The following is a 25,511-nucleotide window of genomic DNA, read 5'->3' on the forward strand; positions in this document are numbered from 1 at the left end:
GTCTCTTCCAACCCTGATATTCTGTGATTATTAATTTTTTTTTCAGTTTAGTCTCTAGTCTTAACATTTTAATGTTTCTGGCCATATGCAATGTAAACTTTAAGGTTATATTATTGCATTGGCGTCTGACAGAGTGCATTGCAGAGTTCCTTAGCTCTACATCTAGGTTTTCCTGTATCTAGAGTGTGGTGTAGCAAAAACGTATGGATCTGCCAAAAAATAACCCTGGTTTCAGGGGTAAGGATTTTTGTGTGTTTAAGAATGCAGTTTGTGGAGTTGTGTAAAACTGTATAGCTACAATGAAGCAGCTGAGTTTTTTTTTTTTTTTTTTTTTTAAGAAGAAAATAAGCACAAAGATCTACATTAATGTTGCAAATTTAAAATATGAAATGCAGAAGTTATGTTTCCTAGAAATGGCTGAATAACGTGAATGGAAAAATTAACAACTAATGGTTATTCAGAAAAATTCATTGACCTAGTCAATTATTCAGTCAGCAATAGTTTTTGTAGTTAACTTGCACACAGGTTGTACTTTGAATTACTAATTAGGCCAAATTGTTTTGTATTAAAGTTAGAACACTTGCATTTCCTTGTTTATTTTAAATTTGTAACTTGATGTTGTATTACGTGTGTGTGTGTGTGTGTGTGTGTGTGTGTGTGTTCCTTATTGTGAATTATGGCCTGCTGTCATTCTTTTGTAGGGTTCTAGTAATATAAAGCACAGAACCTGTTTTTTTTTTTTTTTTTTTGTGTGGTCTCCATAAAAAGATTAACAGCCCTGTACTTCAAATGGTTTAAAAGCCATGGCTCTCACACAACTAATTTGAGAGTGGGAAAAGCAGAATCGAACGAGACTGCTTCAGTTTGGGGAAACAGGAGTGAGTGGCTGCAGTTTCTTGAGATACAGAGCTGCTTCTACTTCTCTCTCTGCTTTGTTTAGAAACGTGGGTAGGAGGTTGATACATTACTGGATCTTTCCTCTTTAGTACAGCTCAAGATTCTGGAGGCTGCATTGTAACTAAATTTAAGTATCTCTGCAGATAAAGCACAAAATGTAACTTAAAATCCCCAAAGTGTAATGTATTGAAGGGAGCACTTAGATAACTGATCAATCAGTTCAGCCCTTAGAGCTTTTCAATTTCTCTTATGCAGTGATTTGGATTAGAATTGCCACTGAATGTTTGCTCCCGTTGGAGTAACAACAACTTTCCAAATCAAAGGCATTATCTTTCTTTCATTCTTGGAAACATGATATTTGTGTTACTGACATGACTCCAGTTATTATAAGTTTTGTTTTATGTGGAGTAGGAGTTTGGATTTTTCATGTGTATATTATGTTCGGCAGGTGTATCTTCAGTTGTTTCAGAACACAGAAAACAGATTGATGATTTAAAGAAATTTAAGAACGACTTTAGGGTAAGTGTCTTTCATGTGGGTGTTGACTAAAAAGAGAGTTTTATACCGTCCTTTTCCTTTGATGTGCATCTATATTTTCAGTTAAGGAGTTGAGCATATTTATCAATAGGAAAATAGGCCCTTAAATTAATGAGTACATATTAGAATGTCATTCAAACAAACATATTCATATAAGATCGTGACACAAGCCAATATAAACAGTCAGTGCTGACTCTCCTTAATCTGTATGTGGTACTTAGGTGTCTCAGACTATTGAGCATATGTAAAATGCAGATTCTACCGTATATACTTGATCATAAGCCGGTTCGTTTATAAGCCGACTCCCCCCCCCTCCCCAAGATGGATAAGTAAAAATTATAATTTAGATACTGTCTATTGGAACACTAGTTGGAACCCTTTTGTGTCTCACTGTAAATAGCTAGAGCACTTGGGGCACGTATAATTAACTGTGATGTAGCTATGTTGCACATCTTCCCTCCCAGAGAACCTCTAAATCTCAAAAGCAGCTATGCCATAATATATCTAATAGTTTGCCTAACTTAAAACATTTAATTGAACCTTTTAGCTATCTGGGGGCAAAAATGGCTTCTTAAATTGCTATCTCATCATTAAGTGTTACTGTTACATTGTATTGAATAGTGTCTAGTACTTCTTAGTTGTTGCTGTGATTTGTACCTTCATTAGAAAATGAAAAGGAAACTTCTTCAATCCCATCAAATTTGTTCTTTCATCTAAGCCTCCTTAAGTTTATAGACCCATCACATATGTGTGCTTATTTCTGTTTTTAGTGATGAAACCTGCATCTTCTGTTAAAATAATTTCAGGTTCCTACAGCTGAACAGTTTATGGAAATTTTCCTTTTTGATTGCATAAGTATTGTTGGTAGTAATTCATGTGTTTTCTGTATCCCTGCATAGGGATGATATTTATCAAAAGTGTTAACTGTTGGTGCTTTCAGTTACAGCCAAGTTCCACCCCAGAGACTGTGGATCAACTGCTAAACAAAAATCGAGAAGGTGAAAAATCCAGAGATGTGATTAAAGAGAAAACAGAATCAAACTCTAAAGAATCTGTCATTGAAACCAGCAGTAATGCGAACTCTAACAGTGGCAGTAGCAAATCGAATAGTCCCAGTATTTCTCCATCAACTAGTAGTAGCTCTGAGCAGAAGCGAGGGCCAGAGGTAACCTCTCAGGGTGTACAGACATCTGGACCTGGAAGTAAACAAGATAAAGAGGATAAAGAAGAGAAGAAAGATACCTCTGAGTAAGTAATTGTGTTCTTAATAAGCAAGTCAGGTGTGTTCTGTTTTTAGAATCCCCTGCAAAGGGGAGAGCTACTGTTTGAAAAAATTAACTCTTAGTATTTATATAGGACTTTACATTAATGAATTAATCTTCACAACGCCTCTGAGTTAGGTGGGTAAACATCTGCGTTTTACAAATGGGGAAATTGAGGCAGAAGTTAAATGACTTGGCCAAAGACACGCTGCAGGTTGGTGGCCGAGCTAGAACTCTGGTCCTCCTGCTACCTAATCCTGCACTCATTTGGCTAAACGCTGTCCCTTTGTCAATCAGACTAAGCACCATCAAAAATGTGCTTTGTAGAAATAAGTGTAGTAGATGACTTTTTCCTTTTTCTTTCCATATAGTGTGATTAGCCGTGTTTCCCATAAGTCTTCTCAGTTGTAAACCTAATCTGACAATATTTTTATGTTGTGATGGGATTTTAATAACTCTAACAGTTGAACTGTGGAAGACTTCAGGGGAAATGTTTGTGAAGGAATATCTCTGAACTTTAAATCCTTTGTGTTTTTGTGTGTAGGCAAGTTAGGAAATCAACACTTAATCCCAATGCAAAGGAGTTCAACCCTCGATCTTTTGCTCAAGTAAGTTGATAGTTGTATTAAGCGATATTGCATGTGGTGACATACAACCTCTCAAGTAATTGCACAGTAATATTGTTTTTCTTTGTACACTTGGGTCAAGTACGCTGTATTCTGCTAGTTGAGTCTGAGGGCTGGTCTACACTGGGAATTTACATTGACATAGCTATGTTTTTCAGGGCTGTAAAAAAAAAAAAATCCACACACCTGAGAGATGTAGCTGTGCTAACCCAACCCCTGGTGTAGAAGACAGTGCTACTGTCTCTCAGGGAGGTAGATTACCTATGCCAATGAGAGAGCCCCTCCCATTGGTGTAAGTAGTGTCTACGCTGAAGCGCTAAAGCAGTGCTGCTCTGGCGTTTGAAGTGTAGACATACCCTTTGTGACTCTGACCAATTCTCCTTCATAATTTAACAGTGTACCAGATTAATTCTCAGGGTTTTTAAGAACAGCAGTTTGGTACATCAAACCATAACACATTTTGAAAGGGGTTCACTATATTTCAGTAAACAACAGACTACACCAAATGTGGAGTACTATTTTATTTAATAAAAAAGGCTGTCTTCGATACCAGGTCTGAGTGACCATTTGGGAGGCCATATTATATTTCCTTCAGATCTTCACCACATATCCTCACATCCCCTCCCTCACCCATTGTTTAAACTGGTTCTTAATTACATTCTTCTGAACTCTAATGACCGTATTTAACTTAATGGAACTTATTCACAGATAGTCACAAGCCCTCTAGGAAGGCTTTCAAGATTTTGGTCTTGACTGACAACAATATTCTACCTGGAGCTGTTGCCAGGGGGTCCAAAGCCAGTCCACCTTTCCCTTGAAAAGTTTCCTCCTCCTAGTGAGGAAACAGCAGCTGTGAATGTTACATCCGGTCTACCACAAGGAGGGTCTGCGGCATCTTTGAAAACTGCTGCTGCTAGGAAATGTGCTCTTAGCCCTTGCCCTTGCCTTCCCCTTCCCCACCAGCAGTGTGCCATTTCTGTAGTGCTCTCCTCCTCTGCTCAAGGAGCAAGCCTTTCTGCTTTGAAGTACTTTGAGTCAGAAAACACTAACTCTAGCACTAGCCTTCAGAGTCTTAAAATCTTGATAAACTTTTCTTCTTTGTCTTTTTAACTTCACCATGCAATCAAATGAAAAGAATTTACATGTTTTAAATGCCTGTCTTTAAAGAAGCACAACCTGTTCCATTCCTATCTGACTGCAATGAGCAAACTCTGAGCATAGGTAAAACTGGCATACATGGTATACATGAGTGAACTGTGCACTGACACAGAGTGAACTGTTTCATTTATTTGTAGCCCAAGCCTTCTACTACACCAACCTCACCTCGTCCACAAGCTCAGCCTAGCCCTTCTATGGTGGGTCATCAACAGCCAACTCCTGTGTATACTCAGCCTGTTTGTTTTGCACCAAATATGATGTACCCGGTCCCAGTGAGCCCAGGCGTGCAGGTAAAATAGATTTGTCTAACAGCTTAACTAAATATAATATTCTTGGCACATTTAAGATGATGATTAATAGGAGGTGGGACTTAAAATCAGAAGTAAGCTGTTAGTGCCCGGTTGTGCCAGGTGCTGTACAGGGATAGATGTGCTCTGTGATCAATATTTACGCCATTATTCAGATGTATGTTTAATATTTATGTAAGCAACTAAAAAATAGAAAACTTCCCCAATTGCCTCTGAGCGTAACTGATATATTGCTTGATTTCTTATAGGTGTTATTTGCAGAAGTGGGTTTTGAAGGGACTTCAGTTCATATATACAGGCCTACCCTCATGCTTTCACTTGCCCAAATACTAGTGAAGATAGCGCTGAGTTTTGTGCCTCAGGCTACCAAATACATAGTTGTCTAGCACTCTAAATTCCAGCCTCTGTCATTGTAGAGGCTACATCCTATATGATAGAAAGCTTGAAGTGCTGCATTTGGCCGTAAATCCGATCCATAAACTTTCTATTGTAGATGTTGTTCAGAGTAGCACATCCAATCACTACTAGCCTCAAGAGTGGTTTATTGGAAATTTTTAAGAGCAGGTTAGACAAACATCTGTCATGGATGGTCTAGATAATATTTAATCCTGCCATGAGTGCAGGGGACTGGACTAGATGACCTCTCGAGGTCCCTTCCAATCCTACAATTCTATGATTTCTACATGTGGTCTGTAGATGTTCGGACATGCAGACTTAATAATAGTAGCTATAATAGAATGCTATGTATTAGGCAATTGGAAACTTGAGCTGTGCTTACAAGCCTAGAACATTTATTAATCTTCTGGTCCCTTGCCAAAATTTAGTGTTTTTAGTCACAATATAAAGACTCAACTAATAGTCTTTCCAATTAAATATTTTTTGGGAGAATGAGAGAAAAAAGGATTACTGCAGTAATGTTGAAGCTATCCTTCTGAAATGTTAAACGAAGGGTGCCTATACTGTATCTGATAGCTTCCCAAATGCAAGTTAGATCCCACTGTTTTGAATCTACACAAATTCCTGGCTGACAAATAGCCTGTAGTAGGTAAGACTGTGAGCTTTTCAAATATTGATACCATGAAACTCTAGTCTAGGACAAAAAACCATCAAACACGCAAAATGCTGCAGCACATTTTCTCTTAGCATAGCTGTTCATCCTCTGTAACTAGAATGTGATAGGGTTATTTTTGGTAACTACTAAATAATATACACTATTACCCTTTGAATGGTAATAGCTTTTCAGTGATGTCACATAAAAGAAAATTAAAATGCTAATATAGCAGCATAAAGTTTTAAATTCAAATTAATTATGCAATAGCTTTCCAACCAGTCTTTAAGATCTTTTTTACTGAGACTCAAGTAAGGTACAACATTCTAATCACTAAAACAATCTGTTTGACTGTGTCATCTTAAAATTAAATGTACTTCACTGCTCCTTTTCTATGTCCTTTTTTTCTTTTTTGTATCAGTTGCCTATGTAGTGTCTGCAGTGATTTATTGTTTAAGTGTTTAAATATAAAACCTAAAATTCACAGGTAATAAATAAATTAATACGGTCTCAGACAAATCCTAAAAAATTAATCTCAGATGCTGGAAAAATAGTTACTTGTACAGTTTAAAAAAGGCTCCAAAGAGTCATTGGAAACCTCTCTAAATCTAGTCACTTCATAGTTCAGTCTAGTAGCTTCTTTAATATTCATTCTGCATAAGCTAAAATTGCAGTTGTAGTCTGCAGTGGCTGAGGAAATGGCAACGAGAGGTTCCCTGGACAAAGCTTTCTAACTTGAGTGCTGAAAGTTTGGTACCGATTGCAAACCACTCTGGGCAGGGATGGTGTATTGTTTTCCCATATGTCTGGAAACACGTGCCTGATTGGGGAATATGGTCTCTGCTGCATTACAAATCATGTATTGTTTGCAGTGTTGGTCCCAGGATATGAGACGCAAGGTGGATGAGGAGTTCTGTGGAGCTGAAAAACTTGTCTCTTACCAACAGAAGTTGGCCCAATAAAAGATACCACCTCACCCAACTTGTCTGTCTTTTAAATCACATGGAGGCATTCAAGTGGGGTCTGCAGGGATCAGTACTAGGCCTGGGCCTGATGCTGTTCCAGATCATTAATAAAAATATTGGAGTAAATATAAAATCTGTGCTGATGATAAAACTTGCATACGACACAGATTGGCAGAGTGGTAAATAAGGAATGAGTCCAGGGCGCATATGATGCAATTTGGACTGATTGATAAGATGGGCCCATGTAGACAATGCATTTTAATATAGCCAAATGCATGGTCATACATCTAGGAACAAAGAATGCAGGCCCTACTTGCAGAATAGGGGACTGTATCTTGGAAAGCTGTGACTCTGAAAAGGACTTAGGGGTCATAATGGACAAGCAACTGAACATGAGCTCCCAGTGTGGTGATGTGTCAAAAAGGGCTAATATGATCCTTAATATGTTGAAAAATTAGCATGGGTACAGAAAAGAGCCCCACAAACTTTTTGAGTGATGGAGAAAATGCTTTTACAGTGAGAGACTTAGAGCACAATCTGTTAAGCTTATTTAAAAAATAAAAAATAAAAAATTGAGAAGTGACTTGATTGCAATGTATAAGGATCTCCATAAGGAGACAATAACAGGTACTAAATGGCTCTTCAGTCTAGCAGAGAAAGGTGGAACAAAAGCCAATGGTTGGATGCTAAAGCCAGACAAATTCAAATTAAAAATAAGGCAGACATTTTTAACCATTGGAACAAACTATCAACGAAGTGGTGGATTCGCCATCTCTTGATATTTCCAAATCAAAAGTGGTAGATGCCTTTCTGGAAGAATACTTTAGGTACATGCAGATTAGTGGGCTTAATGCAGAGGGTGGCAATGTGAAATTCTCTGGCCTTCGTTATATAGAGGTTTAGACTAGATGATGGTCTCTTCTGGCCTTAAAATTTATACATTTAAACAGCTGGTAAAACAATTGGTTTTCCGAGGTGTAAAATACCACCCACTTACATTAAAAGAAGCTCTGAAAAATCAGGCAGCACTTGGGTCCTAAAGTTAGGCTCCTAGACCTCAAAACTTGGGCCTATATTGTGCCTCCTTGACTCCAGAGGAAATGTTTTTGGTCCACAAGTATAAAGATATTTTTCCAATCATCTGTCCTACAAACTCAACCTGGAATATGGAAATGAAGCTGGGTTCTTTCTGGCTCATGCCTCATCACCATTGCTGAACCACCTCAGACATGTAACAGTGCAGAATCTGGTTCTGTATATGAAATTGTTACAACTTGAGTCATCAATGAGACCGAATAGGATCCAGCTCACTCTTCAGCACCTGTGTTGGCTCTGCTGTCGTAACAAGTAAAAGACAGCAAGAAAAATAAGCGTGTACTAAAATCAGCAGATCCAGATGTACTCTGGATACATGCAGGGACTAGTTCTGAGTAAGAAGGTGCTATTTACAAGTCGTCCTTGGCATCTTCATACTCTTCTGTGTTGGGTAGGTGAGTGTAGTATAGAGAACAGTGATCACCTACCTGTAGCCTCCTAACAAGTTTATAAATAGAGCTGGAAAACTAGGGTACGCTAGCTTTTATTTCAGGGTTAACATCGCAATGGAGACCTACATAGTAGGGAAGCACTGTCCTTCCCAGGCTGTTAATATAATCATTTGTCTTATCCCATTATGGGAATAAAAACTGTACAGTTGCTCTTAGGAAAAAAACTAAGAACATTTCTAATTTCAGGGTGGTTATGAACAGTATTGTTAGATTCAGGAGTAAAAATTCTAAAGCTCATATATTTAAAACCTGTCCAAAAACATACCATAACTTCACTGAGTTCTCTTTTGTTTCAGCCTTTGTATCCTATTCCCATGACTCCCATGCCAGTGAACCAAGCCAAGACCTATAGAGCAGGTAAAGGTGAGAATAATACTGCCTGTTTGGTTTTGGACTGCATGTAGCATGAATAGGGTAACAGACATGCACATTTTTATCCAGTTCATGTTAATTTATGTCCTTTAATATCAATGTATTTTAAATTGGTACAAATACTTGAAAATCACAATGCAAAAGATAAATACATTGCTTTTGTGTTTAAAAAAAAAAATGCTGTAAGCTTGATTACAGGAGAATTGCTTGTCTTTGAATTCAGTACAGGATAACCAAATTTAAAAATGTTTACAAATCTTTTGAATTCTTTAATAGCTGACTGTTTCAATCACTAATGTTGTCCTAAACGCTGTTAGTTGACATTGTTAAAGAGGGATTCTTTCTAGCAATTTGCAGCAGAGCACTGAGCTACACCTTAGTAGAATGTTTTCTGTATATGGTACTCCTTCCACTAAGTTCTCCACTGCTCTGGTGGAAAGGGGTTATTTTCTTCCCTCCTTGTTCTACTGGAGCACTATTTAGAATGGTTTGCTGCTAGTCCTTGTATCTCACTGTCCCTTTTCATCCCTCTTGCACCTAAATAACAGAAGTGATTTAACATAATACTTTTATGGCTAGATACTGTTCTCCAATGAGTGAAAGCTTTGCTAGATAAACTGGAAAATTTGGTGTGCATGTATGGCTAAGTGCATTGTCTGCATTTCTTAATACACATCAAGTGAACGGAAGGCAGGAACTGTCTTTGTTGTTATAGCTATGTTTTAGATAATACTCTAATTCTATAATGTTGACAACTCTTGGAAATTTGGTGGCGCTCTTAAAGTCCCAGCTCCTGGAGGCAGTTGATCACGTGAGCATCTCTGCTTTGATTAAAAAAATCAAGTTTATTGCCCTAATGATTGTGGAGAAAAGCCTGAAAATGAAACAAACAAAAACCCCAGAAGCTAAATCAAAACCCAAAATGTGTTTTGTTTATTAAGTATGATTTCTGACCACTTGGGGTTGGTAATACTGATTTTACCAAATATATATTTGAGGTTTTTTTTAAGTCAACCATGCTCCTATTTCTAAGAGATCCAAGGCTATGTAGAATGTGTGAGTGTTCAAGCTCTTACAGTGCGTATTTAGACTAGATGCAGTCTCTGCTTGTAGCAGTCAGGACTTCTTTGCAGTGCTAGGTAAGAGTTTAGCTCCACTAATGAAAAATTGTGCACGTGCCTTCACTAAGGTTCAGTGGCCACTAGCGTAGTTTTTTCTTTCCTGCTCTTGTTTGACAGATGAGGTGGTCGCTTGATAATATGCAAGTGTTTTCTTGTATGTGTTAAGAGTTACTTTCCTCTATAAAACAGTTCTTCTGTTCTGAACAGCTTCCTTTAGAGTCCCTTTGGTAGCAATTTCAGTTTTGTGAACCTGGAGCCATACACATTTCTCTTCAACAATCAGGTTCATGTAGAGCTGCTTGTATTTAAATCCCCTGCACTGAAAGCTCCATTTTGTACTGATGAAACTACCTCTTTGCATTTAGAAAGATTTTTCAATTAATTTACAAACTCCGCTTATCTTTCCTCTTCAGAATCATACCCGTGTAATGTACTTCTACAGACCATGGTTAAAGTTGATAGTGAGGATATTCTAGTTGGGCTCAGTAATTTTGAATTAAAATGTTCAGGAAAGACCTGGTTACTTTAGATCCTCCTTCCTAATGTGAAATATTCCTTGCTTTGTAGTACCAAATATGCCACAACAACGCCAAGACCAGCATCATCAGAGCACCATGATGCATCCTGCCTCAGCCGCAGGCCCCCCTATTGTAGCTACACCACCAGCCTATTCAACACAGTATGTTACCTATAGTCCTCAACAGTTCCCTAATCAGCCTCTTGTGCAACATGTGCCACATTATCAGTCTCAGGTAAGACTCCTTCAGTGTGTGGTTGCCTCTTGCTGCATTCGTATTGGAACAGATGTATTATTAAGACTTAATTCTGGAATTCTATGTACTGTATCTTCTGTTACATCATGTAATTGCTACAATTAGTATTCAAGTACTGCAGAAATATTGATACTTTGCACTTCACATCATAGCCCTCCACAAACATTAATTTCCACTTGATAGTAAATACAAATCTTAAATACAGAATATTTGTACCTCATCATTAACTACATCCCATGGTGGAACATCTCTTTCAAATGATTAATTGGATGTAGATTTAAAAGATGCAGTTGCTAAAATAGTTGGTGTGGTAAGATGGATGGGATATGGTATAGTGTAAAACGTCTTTTGTTCAATTTAAAGAGACCCTTTGTCAACGTAAGATCGGCAGAGTAGTTCCTTTTGTTTCCTTTTGTGGAAGGTATTTCTCATTTTAAGTTTACAGGAGTTATCTGGATAATGGTGACAGGTATATTTTGAAAAATTCTCGTAGCTAGTGCAAAGCAAGCTGTAGCTTTTCAAATTATCATTAAGTGCCTTTAAGCATGCACTGTACGAGCTTGATTAAAGGGTGTATTTAACTTTTGTACAGACATGTTTTTTAACTAATTGATTTGTCTTTTATTTTTGGACACAGCATCCTCATGTTTATAGCCCTGTAATACAGGGTAACACTAGAATGATGGCACCACCAACACATGCACAGCCTGGTTTAGTATCTTCTTCAGCAACACAGTATGGTGCGCATGAGCAGACGCATGCTATGTATGGTAGGAAACGTTTTGTGTTATTTGTAACTTTTTATGTTGTTACATTGTGCAGGGATATATTTACTATTTCAAGCTTCAACCATTGGCATCACAGCGAAAGCTATAACCATAGACCCAGAATATGGTTCATAAAACTAATAAGCAAGGTATTGCAAACCTGAGTTATTTGATTAGAGTGAAAATAGATCCAAGTATGCTAGTTTTAATAAGACACTAGTGTTGGAGATGATGTGCCAGCATGAGAGGCTGCTAAGGAATACCAGCTTAAGCAAGTCTGTCACAGGCTTTTCTTGATGCTGTTAACACTATGTCCTTGACTGTTTCTTCATTATAACAAGGACTGTAGTGTTGTCACAAAACTGACTTCCGTTTCAAAACTTGACTTCTAGTTCTCACAACATTAGCATGATAAAACCACTGCTTTAATAATGCTAGTAATATACATTAACAGTATACTAAGATTTGTCATCTGAGGAAAATATAATTTCTGTGTGGGCGATCCTCCTTTTCTTGGCAAACCCAAGAATATAAATCCTGTTTTGAACATTTCATGTATAAGTGCTTGCTATATGATTTCAATAACAAATAGAAGTCTCCAAAGTTGTCAGTCTGGCATTTTTCACTAGCACTAACCTCACCGAAATACTTAAGTTAAAACATGAAGTGAGATACCGGTTGAGAAATACAATGCAAAGAATCTCTAAAGCCACATAAACCTGCACTAAAACAATATGTAGTCCAAAGGAAAAATTGGCTGCAAGAACTTGTCACTGAAGACTCAGTCCATGATCTTTAAGGGGGCTTAGGATTTGACACAGATATCAAAACAGAAGGATCATCTCTTGAAAATATGATCATTTAACAGTTTTTGGCTGAGTATTTGATGAAGAAATTTTGTTAGGTCAATCATAATGTTGACCTAGGGTCTGCTAAAGGGTGTCACGTAACTTTAGACACCTTTGTATGTTTTTTTTGGTGACAAAGTTTTGCATTTTTCTCCTTATGGATGAATACTGTCTATTATGAAAACTTGCAAACCCAAAAATCTAAAGCTTAATGCAGAGTTAAGATTCTGATAACAGAATCTATCATGTCTGTCTTGAAATATCATACCGAAGTCTGATCTTTGCTCGTGTGTGTTAATTCAGGAAAAAATGATGCAGATGCAGACAGCATCACAGTAAAAAGTTCTGATGCTGGATTTGGAGGAAAAGTATATTTCAGCTGAAGTTTCATGTGATACTTTCTTTTCAATTCAGCTATAACTTGTAAAGTTTAAGTAATAGGTCTTTAGGCTCACTGGCCCATGTTGACATTTGTTAAAGTATTCTGCTCTTTCATGTGCATCTTTAGTTTTTTGAGACATTCATGTAAACGGAGCTTTTATTGTGTTTTTTATGGGATTACTGTCTTGATCGAGTGACTGTTTGAAGACTTTCAGACTTCCTGGTGAAAAGGCAGTCCTCAAAAAATCCTATCTTAAATAAAACTAGATATGAAATAGTCTCTGGAATTTGGTTGTTGATTGCAACTTTCCCCAGCAACTTTATGTTGTACATCATTCTTACCTGTCACAATTTGGCAGGTCTTTGAAATCATGGTATAGGAGCAATTTTTTAATCTATTAGTGTACTTTAATCAGATATATCAAATTATTTTTCTCTCATGTTCCAACATACCATAGAACTCTAGTTTTTATATTGTTGGTTTTTTAGCTTCAGTCCATCATCGGTATATATTTCAGACAATCTAATGACACATGTTTTGGTGGTGTGACAAGCAACCTGAAAACTCTAGATTTTTGTGGTGGTGTGTCCTTCTACCTAAATCCAAGCAGCATTTCTCTTACAGAACTTGGTCTTGCCAGAAGCTAAATGTTTTCCTGAACTCTTCTGGGTGGTTATCAGTTTGCTTTTCTGAACTACTGACCCTCTCTTCTTTTTATATCTGAATGCTTGAAATGCTTGCCACAGAAATCTGCCTCAGCCCAGTCTGATGCCAGTGCTACATCATAGGTGGCTTGTAAGGAAGCACTTATGTTTGGATGATAGCATGTTCTTACCATCTTCAGGCATGTCATCTTTTGCCTGCCTTAACATAAATCAGCTAAACCATATCTTTAGCCTTCTGGACTTGCCATCAGGTATTTAGCAGATGACTCCTAATGCTGTAGCTCAAAAATAGGATATTCTTAAATCAAATGTGGCATTTAGTTTGGTTACTTTTCCCACAAATAACTACCTTGTTTCTGGATAATAAAACTTCTGCTTCCATTTATCAATATGTGGCTGTTTGCTTGAGTATCTATTTGTAGCATTTAATAGATGTGCGGCATGTGGAGTAAATTGCTATAGGGCAACTTGCTGGATGTGTTAACAGTCACTTACATTAGGAGGCGCTAGATATTTAAGCTTCCCCCAGTCACTTTTGACAGTACTGTAAGCAGGTATCTAGAACCACTTGCGTTAGAGCACAGTATTTTTTTTTCTCCACATTTTATTAATCTCAAGTGTATGCATAGCATCCAAATAGTGAATACACCAACATATCCTGGAAATAAACTTCTGATTTGGGTATGTTACTTAATTCTTCAGGAATATTTAGTGATGAATAACTTCCATATGACTATGCTATTCCCAGTTAGAAATAACAGCCACTGCTTTTAATTTCTAGAATAAATTTGCCCAAGTGAGTTCTCAGATTTTACTTCTGGCTTTTTCATTTACACTGTTGGATTTCCCATTGCTATTAAGATGATCTATATTAAGGTCCCTGTGTCCTTGAAGCTAATGGGTGCTTTCTTTGTGTTATCAAGTGATTCCCTGCATGAATCACTCCCTTTAATATCAGACTGTTGTTCTACCTGAGTGCTTGTGTTGCAGAATGAAGTCTGAAAGAACAACTGCATTGGGGGGGAAGGCGGGGGTTAATTGCTTTTAAAGCATTCTCCTAACATTTTCTTAATCAGTGAGTAAAATCTCTGAAAGCTTCACCTTCCTGATTAGTTTGAGGCAAGTAAAAATCATGACAAACAGTAGTCACTGTTCAGTGAAGAGAATTAGATTATTTGCTGAAAGTTACTTTTTTCCTTCATGGCAGAGGAATCTGAATCCTGAAACGCATGTAACATTCTATACCTGTTAAATCTTTTGGATAGTGAAGGCTAGGATGATGCAGTTTTCAAGATCCCATTTAGCTAATGCTGTGTAATTGAATGTTTCTGCTAGATGTCTACAATAACAGACAATTCAGGAGATCTGATTGGTGTCTTTGTCACTGCTCTTGAGTGCCACAATTTTGTCACCATTTCAGTTCCTGAAGTTGAATGTTCTTCAACAGATGGAAAGTAGCTAAACTATATGGGCACCATAAACTAGTGTTACTTCTAAACGTATGATGGAGCAACACCCAAATCCGTGTTTTTTCTTAAATCATTGAGAGAATGTTAAACAACTTTCTTTCCTCTTGCTCCTACAAATAAACCCTAAAACTGGACATCATTAACACAAAGACACTGATATTCACTTGATCTGTCTCTAGGTTTGAAATGTTGGCTCCTTTAAACCATATATAAATTCTTAGTGTGAAAAGTTTGAAACAGGCACTTAGCACTGAAACAAAGCAACAATATATGTATGATTGGCACGCCTACAGAACTAATTGGTTTATTGGTTCTAAAGAACAATGGCTCAAGCTTTGTACTTTCTGGTAGGTATGGGCTGTTTGTTATCTCCAGAATCCAGTGATGGGTAATCATGAATTATCAAGTTTTCTATTGACAATTCAAGCTGTGAGGACAAATATATTCCTGTAACAATTAACTGCCACTAGTTTATTGTTTGGATAAATTGTATATGTTTTAGGTAATTGCTGTCCTCTGTAAAACTTCCCTTGTGTGTGTGAAAGACTTGTGTAAAACAAAATTTTGATTTTACACAGATACATTATTTATTCTTTTGCTAGTTCTTGGACCTCTCCCTCTCTCTTCTGCACATGTTTTATTGGTCTGGTGTTCTCTCTAACCTTATCTGTTTTTCTGTCCTAGCAGTAAGTTCTAATATCCTAAATAGTACAATGGTGGGTATGTTATAAATTTCAAGGAGTCTCCAGGGATTAAGAGTGAACCATCTCCAAAGGTGTCTTTTGGAACTGTTAAGACCTCAGTGATACAGCTGAAAAAACAAAAGCCTATTTATTTGTTTACTTTATTGTAACTCTTTTAACTCGACCTGAGGTTATTGTTGGAGTGTAATAGAGGCTCAATATCTGTTCATCTTTATTTTTGTATTAAAGTAAGTAGTGGAGCCCTCAGTGTGACCGTTCAAAAGGAGAGCTTATTGGGGCTGACTTTATTTCAACTTCACTCAGTTGTAAAATTAAGTAAAAATATCCAGCCCTGTTAACTAAACAAAAATGATATCTGCATGAACGTACAATCTTCAAAAATAAATGAATGTCGACCTTTCCAGAAGATTGGAAGTATACACATGGCAAGAGGCTAATTTATCTTTCTATCTCCCAAATTCAGCATGTCCCAAAATACCATACAGCAAGGAGACAGGTCCTTCTTTCTACTTTGCCAGTGAGTTGGGTTTTTTGTACTAATTTTGATTGTACAGAAAATAATTTTTAAAGAATAGATGTTAAAGGAATAGACATGCTGAGGGAACATTTTTTCTTTGCACCAGGCCAAAATATAGAAAATATAGGAAAACTCTTTTCAAGCAACAAAGTTGTTGAATGAATGAATTTACAGGGCACCAAAACCTAAAGTACAAGGTACGTGTGACTTGTCTATAGAATAGATTTGTGTAAATACATTTCTGTGTGCCAAGTTGTTTCATTTTGTGCAACGAAGTCTTGCATCTAACTAGCCTCTACTGTATCTTGAACTGATGAAGACTTAAAGCTTCTTCTTCCTAGTCTACCACCAAAAAATAGGCATCACCCTCCTTAAGATCTCCATGAACTCCACTCCTCCCCCATCCCTGCCCAAAATAGGATTTCCAGTTTTCTCAAGGTTGGTCAAATTCCTGAAGGGAAAAAACTCCAGCACTTTACTAGCAATAAAACTCTATTTTGAGTCCTGTCGGGAGGAGAGCACCTTCTGCATCCCCGCAGTAGTCATGGGAGAGATCACTCGGGAATTCTTATTCTGGGGCCTCTGAAGGAGCATAGCAAGCAGCACATCTTGTCATTCCTGTAAAAGTGTAGCTTAGTCTCAGCCCTGTGTCCTTTCATGGGATATGGTGGAGATGAGTTCCCGCTGGCCGGGTAAGCACTACCAGTTACATTAACAGGTCCTTGTGCTTCAGCGTGCTGCCATCCATGTGGTCCTGCAGCAATGTGCTGAGTGGGGGAGTTTCTCTGCACCCTCTTTCTCCAGTGTGTGTGAGCGGGGCCAAATATAACGTGGTTCTGTATACTTAACCACAATGACTGCTAGCCTTTTTTATTAACTGATAAGCTGCTGCCAAACAAAGGTGCCAGATAGTCCAGGTACTGAACAAAGACATTATAGATTAAGCAAAATGAGTTGAAGAGGAGAATATTGGACTCACAACTTAATTATATGTCAGATAACCTCTGTATTTCTCTCCTGATAATAGATCCCAGTAACCATACACAGCACATTCCAAAATGGAGTATGTTTTATTCTCTTAGAAATAAATTACAATCTGCTGAGTGAGGTTAAATTTCTATTTGAAGGCTTTACAAAACTTGGGGAAGAAGCTTCAGAAAGAAACCCATGGTGTGCCGGGGTAGGGTCCCTAGTGGAATGGCCATAGAATAATCTCTGGTCATCCCCCCAGAGACCCTAGCCCTTCACAGATAGGTGAGGTGCAATTCCTGGGCCTCTCAACTTGCTCCTGTATTGCAGCAAGCTTGTTAGTGTCTCTATACCTGTTCATAGTAGCGATCTGTTTCATACACCCTCTGTCCTGCGAGTCAGTTCATTCAAGAGCGTATGAAGAACAATATAAATCATGTAATTTGTGTTCCCTAACAGATTTTGGTTTTAAAAGGCTTCCTAGCTTTCATTTTGGCATGCAGAAAATGTGTTTTACAGAATGACTTCCTATGATCGTATATTGAAAACTTACTTTGAGCACTTAAGGGTGTTCGCATATCTTGGTTTGGTGCACTGAAATTCCTTTAACAAGTTTCTTCCTTTAATAGATATTCTTTTAAGTGGAGTCCACTGTAAATGTGTAAAAATGATTTTGTATGTGTTTATAACATGAAAAAGACATGCTATATCTCTGCTTCCTACCATTCAAACTGAGGTCTTTAAATGTAGTTATCCTCACCATCTTACTGGGTCTGGCAATAGTCTGGAATCACTTCACTAGTCAGCACCCTGAAGCTATCTAGTAGGTTCTGAGTATCCGTGCATTACTCCTCTGACAGTTCCCACTGTGTCCATTGTCAGGTTTCCGTTTTTCCCCACAAGAGAAATTTGAACGTCAGAAGTTCAGGGATTGACTTCAGTCTAGGCTAGTGGTTGGTAATGCTGTCTCTGATCTGTGCTGCTCTGATTTTTAATGTCGGCCATTTCTGTGGGTTTACAATAGCTGCCTTTCGCCTTTCTTGCTTTGCTCTTGTTAGCAACCTTGACTGTTACTCTTTCCTTCTTGTTTTAGTTGGAATTCAATTCAGTAATTAAAACCCTGTCTGGTATAGTATCTTTGTCCAATCCAATATGGAATTGCTTGTCCTAACTGTGCATCAATATCAAAATGATGGTCTAGTTATAAATAATATAGCCCATATCAAGAAACCACCTGTTCAGAAAGTGATGTAAGTGAAGTGCTCCTAGGAAAGAAGAGACAAGGTGTGTGAGGTAAAAATTTTTTTTTTTTTTTTTTTTTTAATTGGACCAACTTCTGTCGGTGAAAGAGGAAAGCTTTCGTGCTGCAGAGCTCTTCTTAAGGAAAGAAGGCATTTCTGACTTAGGCTATGTCTATACTACAGTCAGGATCGAGGCTCTGAGATCGATCCACCGGCGGTTGATTTAGCGGGTCTAGTGAAGACCTGCCAAATTGACAGCAGATCGCTCTCCAGTTGACCCCTGTACTCTACCCTCGACAAGAAGTGTAAGGTAAGTCGATGGGAGAGTTTCTCCTGTTGACCCCCCACGGTGTCGACCAGTTATTCACGTAGCTGGAGTTGCGTAGTGTAGGTTGACTTACTGTGGTAGTGTAGACCTAGCCTTAGACTTCTGCTGGAGGCAAACCATGATTATCAGCAGTCCTCAGATGAGCAGAGGTTGCAACACTCTTTGTTAGTTATGTGCTTCCACTGTATCCTGTATTAGTACGAGAGCTGGAAAACCGTGGCACTGCTGACATGTCAAGGACAACGTAATATGATTTCTGATTACTCTTATCAGTGATTTTTTTCTTCCCATGTTTATTATAGAAATAAGCATGGAAATACTCACCTAGGGTGATTGACTCTGTGGATGAGCATGTAAAACATTGTTTATAATCAGTTGTCGTAATGAAGGTGAGTAGATTGTATCTGGGTTGGTAAATTTTCATGACTATTTTGCAAGGCTTCTTTAATGGGTTCGTGCATCTTACTCATCTGAATTAATCATGTGACACCACAATTTAAATCTCTGTGGAATCTGATTGTGATGTTAAAGACCTGACTTTAGGTGAGAGCACACAGTTACAGCGCATAAAACTCAGACTTTTCCTCTCACACATCCTTAGTAATAAAGGGAAGGAAAGGCCTTTAGAAGGTGAAATACTGTATCAGAATCTCTTTTGAATTGATGAGGTATCAGCAGCTCTGTAGAAACTGAGATTCTGTAGAAATAAGTGGGGGAAAAAAACTCCTAAAGTTAATTTTCCTGAGGTCAAGTTGAACTTCTACTATAAATTGGAAAAGGTGGATACATTTGTTTTTAAATGATCCGCTCCATTATTCCTGAAGTCTTCTTGAGTAAGATGTTTATGGAATCTGGTAAAGCCTCAAGAAAAATAACAGGTGAGTGTTTTTCTTAAATGTTACTATTAAAATATTTGCAGCAGCAGTTGAGTGAGCATTTTAGTACATAATAGTACAGTAACTCCTCACTTAACATTGTAGTTATGTTCCTGAAAAATGCAACTTTAAGTGAAACAATGTTAAGTGAATCCAATTTCCCCCCAAAAATGAATGTAAATGGGGGGGTTAGGTTCCAGGGAAGTTTTTTTTTTTGCCATACAGTACAGTACTATAGTTGGGAGGTGCCCTCGCCTTACCCCACACAGGCACAGCCCACTGGCACTGGAGACAGTGAGGCAGGCAAGGAGGCTGAAGGTGCTGTAGGCTAGGAGAAACATGTTGCGCAGCAGCACCGACAGCTTCCCCTACTCTGCAAGCACCAGGGGCGGGGGGGGCTCAACTCTCGGCCCACCCACGCAACCCCTTCCCCCAAGCACCCACCCTTAACCCGCCTCTTCCCTCCCCCTCCTCCCCCTTTACTCTGCACCCCGTGTCCTCGCTCCTCCCCTGCCTCCTGCTCGCGGCAATCAGCTGGCTTGCAGCATTCAGGAGGCGGGGGGAGGAGCGAGGACACGGCGCGCAGGCTCCCCCTCCCTCCCCTGCCTCCTGAACAGCACAAGCCATCTGATTGCCACGGGGGGGGGGAAGGAGGGAGGAGGTGATGGGGGGCTGCCAGCTGTGGACAAAGCAGGCAGCCAAACGACGTTAGAGCAAAGCATTTCACAATTTTAAATGGAGCATGTTCTGTAATTGAGCAGGGACGTAAGATCGAAAGAATGTTAAGCTAGAGGACGTTAAGTGGGGAGTTACTGTATATAAACTGACTAGAATAGGTTCTGAAAACAAATACACAGCTGGGAAAATGTAAATGCTAGATTTTAAACGAACAAAACTCTCTCAATTCTCTGCCAAGCTGTGGACATATTGCTTTAGGAGAAGTTACTGAAAACTGGTGTTTTGCTCTTCTCCCACTTCCTTCTGCATGTAAAAATGTTCTAGTAAGTTCTGGACTTGCATAACAAGTTCTTTTCAACATGAAGCCTTCTTGCATAATATAGATACCTGCTTCAGAATACCTTGTATTTGGGTCTTCTCTCAAGCTATGAAAAAATAAAAGATGAAGCACAGTAATAGTTTTAGGGAATAATAATTAAATTATTTCAGGGCCTCCAATGAATAAAGAATAGATGTGGGAAACCTTGAATACCCTACAACTTCCAGTACATGCTTATAACAAATCTCCTCAAGAATGGAATGGAACTTTTAATAAGGAGGAAGGAAAGAAGTTCTTGGGGCTGAGGCACTAGAATCAGACTTGGGAGAGGTAGGTTAGATTTGGCAAGCCATTTAATCCATCTGTGCCTCAGTCCCTTATGGTTAAAGTAGAGATACTGTGTCCCTTTTTTGTAGGGATTACTCCGACTAGAGATAGGCCATATAAATATTGGCTCAAGACTAATTTCATAAGGAGATGAAATGGAGAAACTTGAAATTGTAACAGTAAGTTGAGTTTTAATTCTAATGTGTAAATAGGTCAGTTTTCGTAAAAGCTTGCAGGCAGTGAAAAAACAAAAACAAAATTAGATGGAAATTTGCTGCTGCTGTACATGGAATTTAAGTGGTAACATTAAAAATGAAGTCACTGTTTTTCTGCTTGAAAGCATAACAGGATACCGTGGCACTGGAGACTAACTCCTGTTTAGGTGCATAGAAACGTCAGAACTTCCAAAAACCCAACTCCTGACTAAAATCATTAATGGTATGTAAAGACTTAATATTGTAAAAAGTATGTCATGGTCAAAGTAGCCCTTGGAATACTTTGCAAATTGAAAGCCTTACAGTGTAGTTCGCAAGATTCATCTGTCCATTGAGATCAGCGAATGCTGTTGTACTGTGTGCTGGAAACACAGGGTCCATGAAGAGTTAATGACACTTTCATGTGAGGTGAGTTCTTGAAGGGTTGAGGGCTTCAGGAGGAGGATTATTTATACTGAAGCGAGCTCACCGCTAGCTGAATAAAGTCACTGTTTAGGATTTTGTAAAGTATTAAGCAAATGTAAGGCAACAGAAGTAATAGCAAATTGGACTGGGAAAGGCTGGGACAGTGGGTGTTTGCTCAGAAGTAATTGGAGGATGTCTGAGGCACTTGATGGAGTGGCAAGTTTCTGTGCAGGCCTTGTGGCATACAGTGCTGCACTTCATCAAATGGCAGTATGTTTGGTATGTTCTCGCCTTCAATCCCCTGCTTTTTAGGATGAACAGATCAAAGGCCATTCTTTTGTGTGTGTTGTGCAGAGAAGTTCTACGCTTCAGAAACCGTAACGGGTTTTGATATAGAAGTTAGAGCAATTAAATCTATTTGCTCTCGGAGCTGGGATTTCCTAGTATAAAAAGAATTGCTGGCAATGAATATGTGGGTGGTTGTGGCCTTAACTGTAATCTAACTACCCTAAAACTGTATCCCAGATGGAGCCCCCCCCCCTTTTTTTTTCCCAATGAACTGCTTCGTAAATCTAGAAAGGTGCAGCAGAGGTGCATGTAATGTGTCCCTCAGATTCTCCTAATGTTGGCGTTCTTAGCACTTCGGTACAGAACTTTACATGTGTAGCTCTCTGATTTAGCAGGTAATTATAGTCCTGTTTGTTCCTCAAAACAATCGCTTGTTAAATTAGGATACAGGCAGGAGCTGGGACCCAAGTGATAGGTTCCTTCGGACATTCCATTTCTAGCACTGTGGGAAGCAAAGCTAGTCTCCACTTCAGTGCAATGTGGTATTGGACCGAGATGAATGTGAGCTTGAATTAGTAATAGCTTTGCAAGCCACATACACAAGCGATTGGTAGGTTGTGCATGATCTTAAACATGTAAGATCTAAAAGCTACAGATATAGAGGAAGCATGTAGTCATTTTTTGGAGACTATTGCTTCATTTAAACTCATTGCTTAGTGCTCTAGTAAAAACCTTTTAGAAGCAATTTAGCGTGGCTTCTCATGCTGCCTACTCTTAAAAATTACTGTTCCTTTCACAAAAGGGCGGGAGCAAACTCTGCATGGCCCATTTTGTAGCCCGATGTGATAGGAATGACCAAGCAGGGACTTCTTGTTACATTTCACTTTGCGGTAGAAGGATTTCCCTAAGCCTGTGGTGCTGCAGTTAATGAATGCTGCTGCTTGACACGTGTGTTCAGTTTCCTTGCCGTGGAATTCAGAGTCCATGATTTCCAGCAATGAAGGGTTCTAGAGCAACATCAAAAAGTCAATGGGAATGTTGGTAATGCAAGAGGGCATCTTGAAGTGGGCGCTAGATGTAAGGCTCCAACTTCAACGAAAGCTGGTTGGCTCTCGGAGAGCCAGAGTTTCCCGGCTCTTCTGGATGCTGTGTTTGTGTAACTTACATGCAAGCACACCGTGTATACGTGTGCCGACTGTACTGCGAATAATCTCCAGAAGAGTAGCATGGTGAGGTTAGCCAGGTAAAAGGCCAAAGACTTTGTGGATGGATGGTGGAAATAGAATAAATATTCATGTTTGTGAATTATTTAACTCTGTACAATAGAGAATTTACTTTTTCCAGAACTATAAAATTTAAGAAACTGATTACAAATCACTTGTAGACTTATCTGTTTGACTAAAATTGCAGATTAAATACTGCTTTTGTGTGTTGATGTATACGGTATCTTTTATTAAATCAAGCTAGGAAAGCTGAACTATTTTATTATGGTTATTTATTGACTTTCCTGCAAAACCATGTAAACTACATGAAAGCAAATATATATTTTTAGATCCAAGGTAAGATGTGCAGGTAACTACAAGATAAAGTATTTGTAGGGGAATAAAGACCAATTCACAGTAGCCTGATGTGCTGTAAAATCCTCATATGCAATGTGAATTTGGTGAGATGTATATTCTTTGTCACTTGTCAATTTCCTCCTTTTCCTTCTAGTTTCTACTGGCTCACTTGCTCAGCAATATGCCCACCCGAATGCTACCCTGCATCCACACCCTCCTCATCCGCAGCCTTCTGCTACGCCAACAGGACAGCAGCAGAGTCAACATGCTGGAAGCCACCCTGCTCCCAGTCCAGTGCAGGTAACAGCAAAACTCTAGAGAGCAAACATTTTGGAATATGTCTTGTAGCCCGTTGTTTTAGAAAACACTGCACCAGTCTATTACTTCAGCATCGGTTTGCTCTTCATGCAGCTCCAAACGTATTCTTCTTGACAAATAATCTTTTCTAGCGGCTATGTTCATACTCCCGTGTTCCAGAAATAATGTGGCTTGGAAATATCATTTCCTTATGATTTGCATGTGAATCCAAAGTGAAGTGCAGTCGGCCTGCCTTTATACCAATGTGTGATGATAGTAATAAGGGTAAAGGATAGTGAACAATGGCTTAAAAACATTTGTGTAAACAGCAGGGGGTGGTTCTTCCCCCACCCCTGTGCACACAGAAGTCCAGTAATTGGAAGTTACTCATTTGACCCTTTTTGATAAGGAATGGGGGGCAGGTGGCTCAGCAGTGATTTGCGATTCATTAAGGACTGTCACTCCCCTGATGCATCTGGCTGCAAGTTCGGTAGGTGTGGATTTATGGTGTGGAAGTTAGTCACAGACAGAAGTACTGAAAGATGGCTTTTGGTTTTTACATGATAGCCTCAATTCTGGAGAACACATCAGGTCTGCAGGCTCCAGTGACTTCCCCCCCTGTGCAACAGACCTGGATAATGAGACCTACAGGATCAGAATGTGGCACTTTATTTTGTGTTATTTGTGCAGTGTATATAGGGAGATCTTTCTAAAATGTTTGATATTAAGTGGAATTTTAATAATTCATTATTATTTCCATGGAATAAATATTAATCATTTCTCCCCTGGAACCAAAACCTGAAACTCACTAATTCTTCCTCCTGTTTGCTTTGCAGCATCACCAGCACCAGGCTGCTCAGGCACTCCACCTGGCAAACCCACAGCAGCAGTCAGCAATGTACCATGCTGGTCTTGCTCCAACCCCACCTTCCATGACACCGGGCTCCAATACGCAGTCTCCACAAAATAGTTTCCCAACAGCACAACAAACAGTCTTCACTATTCATCCTTCCCATGTTCAGCCGGCATATACCAATCCGCCACACATGGCCCATGTACCCCAGGTAAACAAACTTTAACAACCTTCCAAAGACTGAATGTCCTGTTGCCTTAAAGATCTCGCCTTCGCATGGGGTAGTGGCCTCTTTTTACATCATTTCTCTTGGCCGACTATTTTCTGTGTTGCTTAGGTTTCTGTTTGCACAGTGCCGTTAATTTAGCAGTCTGGAGGCGCCACAGGTGCTCAAGAATCTTGCTGCACCCACTTCGTCTAAAATAGCTACTGTGGGGCTCCACTTAGAGCTTTGGAAAAGGTATTTTGTTAAAACACATTTGAATGCAAAGCCAAATCTTTATAAAAAGTCTATTCAATGAGAAATACTCAGGGGTGCTTGGAAACTCCTGAGAGGATTATGAAGAACTTCAGCAGAGGTTAAAATGAGGTGGGAAGGAAAGAGAGTAACCACGTACATTGATGGGTTGTCAATTCAATTGCCATTGAGGCTATGGGGGACAGCTCAGTGGGCTGACCTTGAATCCTGTTTTCAGTTCTGGTCACCCCACTTCAAAACCTATATGGCAAAAATAGAAACAGGTCCAGGGAAGGGCAGTGAATGTGATTAGAGGTGTGGAGAGACCACTGCAGGAGGCACTGCAACAGAGATTGGCACTATGTAATTTAGAAAACATAGATTAGTGGAAACATAAGTGTACATCAAAGAATGGACACTTAAGCAGGATCATTCCTGTGGAGGATATTACTTCCTAACCCCAGGCAGTTAGTGGTTGCTTTATGTCTTAAATCAGAAGGGTTGATACTCCCTTTGAATGTTACCCTGACTAGTGTAACTCAAGATCTTGTTAATCTAATAGGAATCTAATCCTTTTCTGAATTCTGCTAAAATCTTTCACTCAATCTCTGGGACAGTCTCTGTTCAAGTTAATTAGGAGATGTGGAAAAAAAGTTGCTTTTACCATATTTCCTTTTACCCATTCTAAATGTGTAGCTTTTTAATTTCAGAGTCTCCCATTGCCTTGCTCTTGT

The 25,511-nt window shown here is 38.9% G+C and overlaps 1 protein-coding gene across 1 annotated transcript in view; it reads left to right on the top strand.

Moving 5' to 3' along the window:
- The window catches only part of ATXN2 (ataxin 2), a 58,075-nt gene that overhangs the window by 28,517 nt on the left and 4,047 nt on the right, over positions 1-25,511 (top strand). Inside the window, exons 15-24 of the mRNA XM_029912639.1 lie at positions 1,346-1,416; positions 2,375-2,682; positions 3,241-3,304; positions 4,618-4,770; positions 8,645-8,711; positions 10,409-10,593; positions 11,252-11,384; positions 15,913-15,966; positions 23,325-23,470; positions 24,304-24,531. Coding sequence (XP_029768499.1) covers positions 1,346-1,416; positions 2,375-2,682; positions 3,241-3,304; positions 4,618-4,770; positions 8,645-8,711; positions 10,409-10,593; positions 11,252-11,384; positions 15,913-15,966; positions 23,325-23,470; positions 24,304-24,531 — 1,409 coding nt within the window. The remainder of the gene's footprint in view (positions 1-1,345; positions 1,417-2,374; positions 2,683-3,240; positions 3,305-4,617; positions 4,771-8,644; positions 8,712-10,408; positions 10,594-11,251; positions 11,385-15,912; positions 15,967-23,324; positions 23,471-24,303; positions 24,532-25,511) is intronic.

The sequence above is a fragment of the Terrapene carolina genome, unplaced genomic scaffold (genome assembly GCF_002925995.2).
Source record: "Terrapene carolina triunguis isolate 2854851 unplaced genomic scaffold, T_m_triunguis-2.0 Scaffold234, whole genome shotgun sequence".
Lineage (NCBI taxonomy): Eukaryota > Metazoa > Chordata > Testudines > Emydidae > Terrapene > Terrapene triunguis.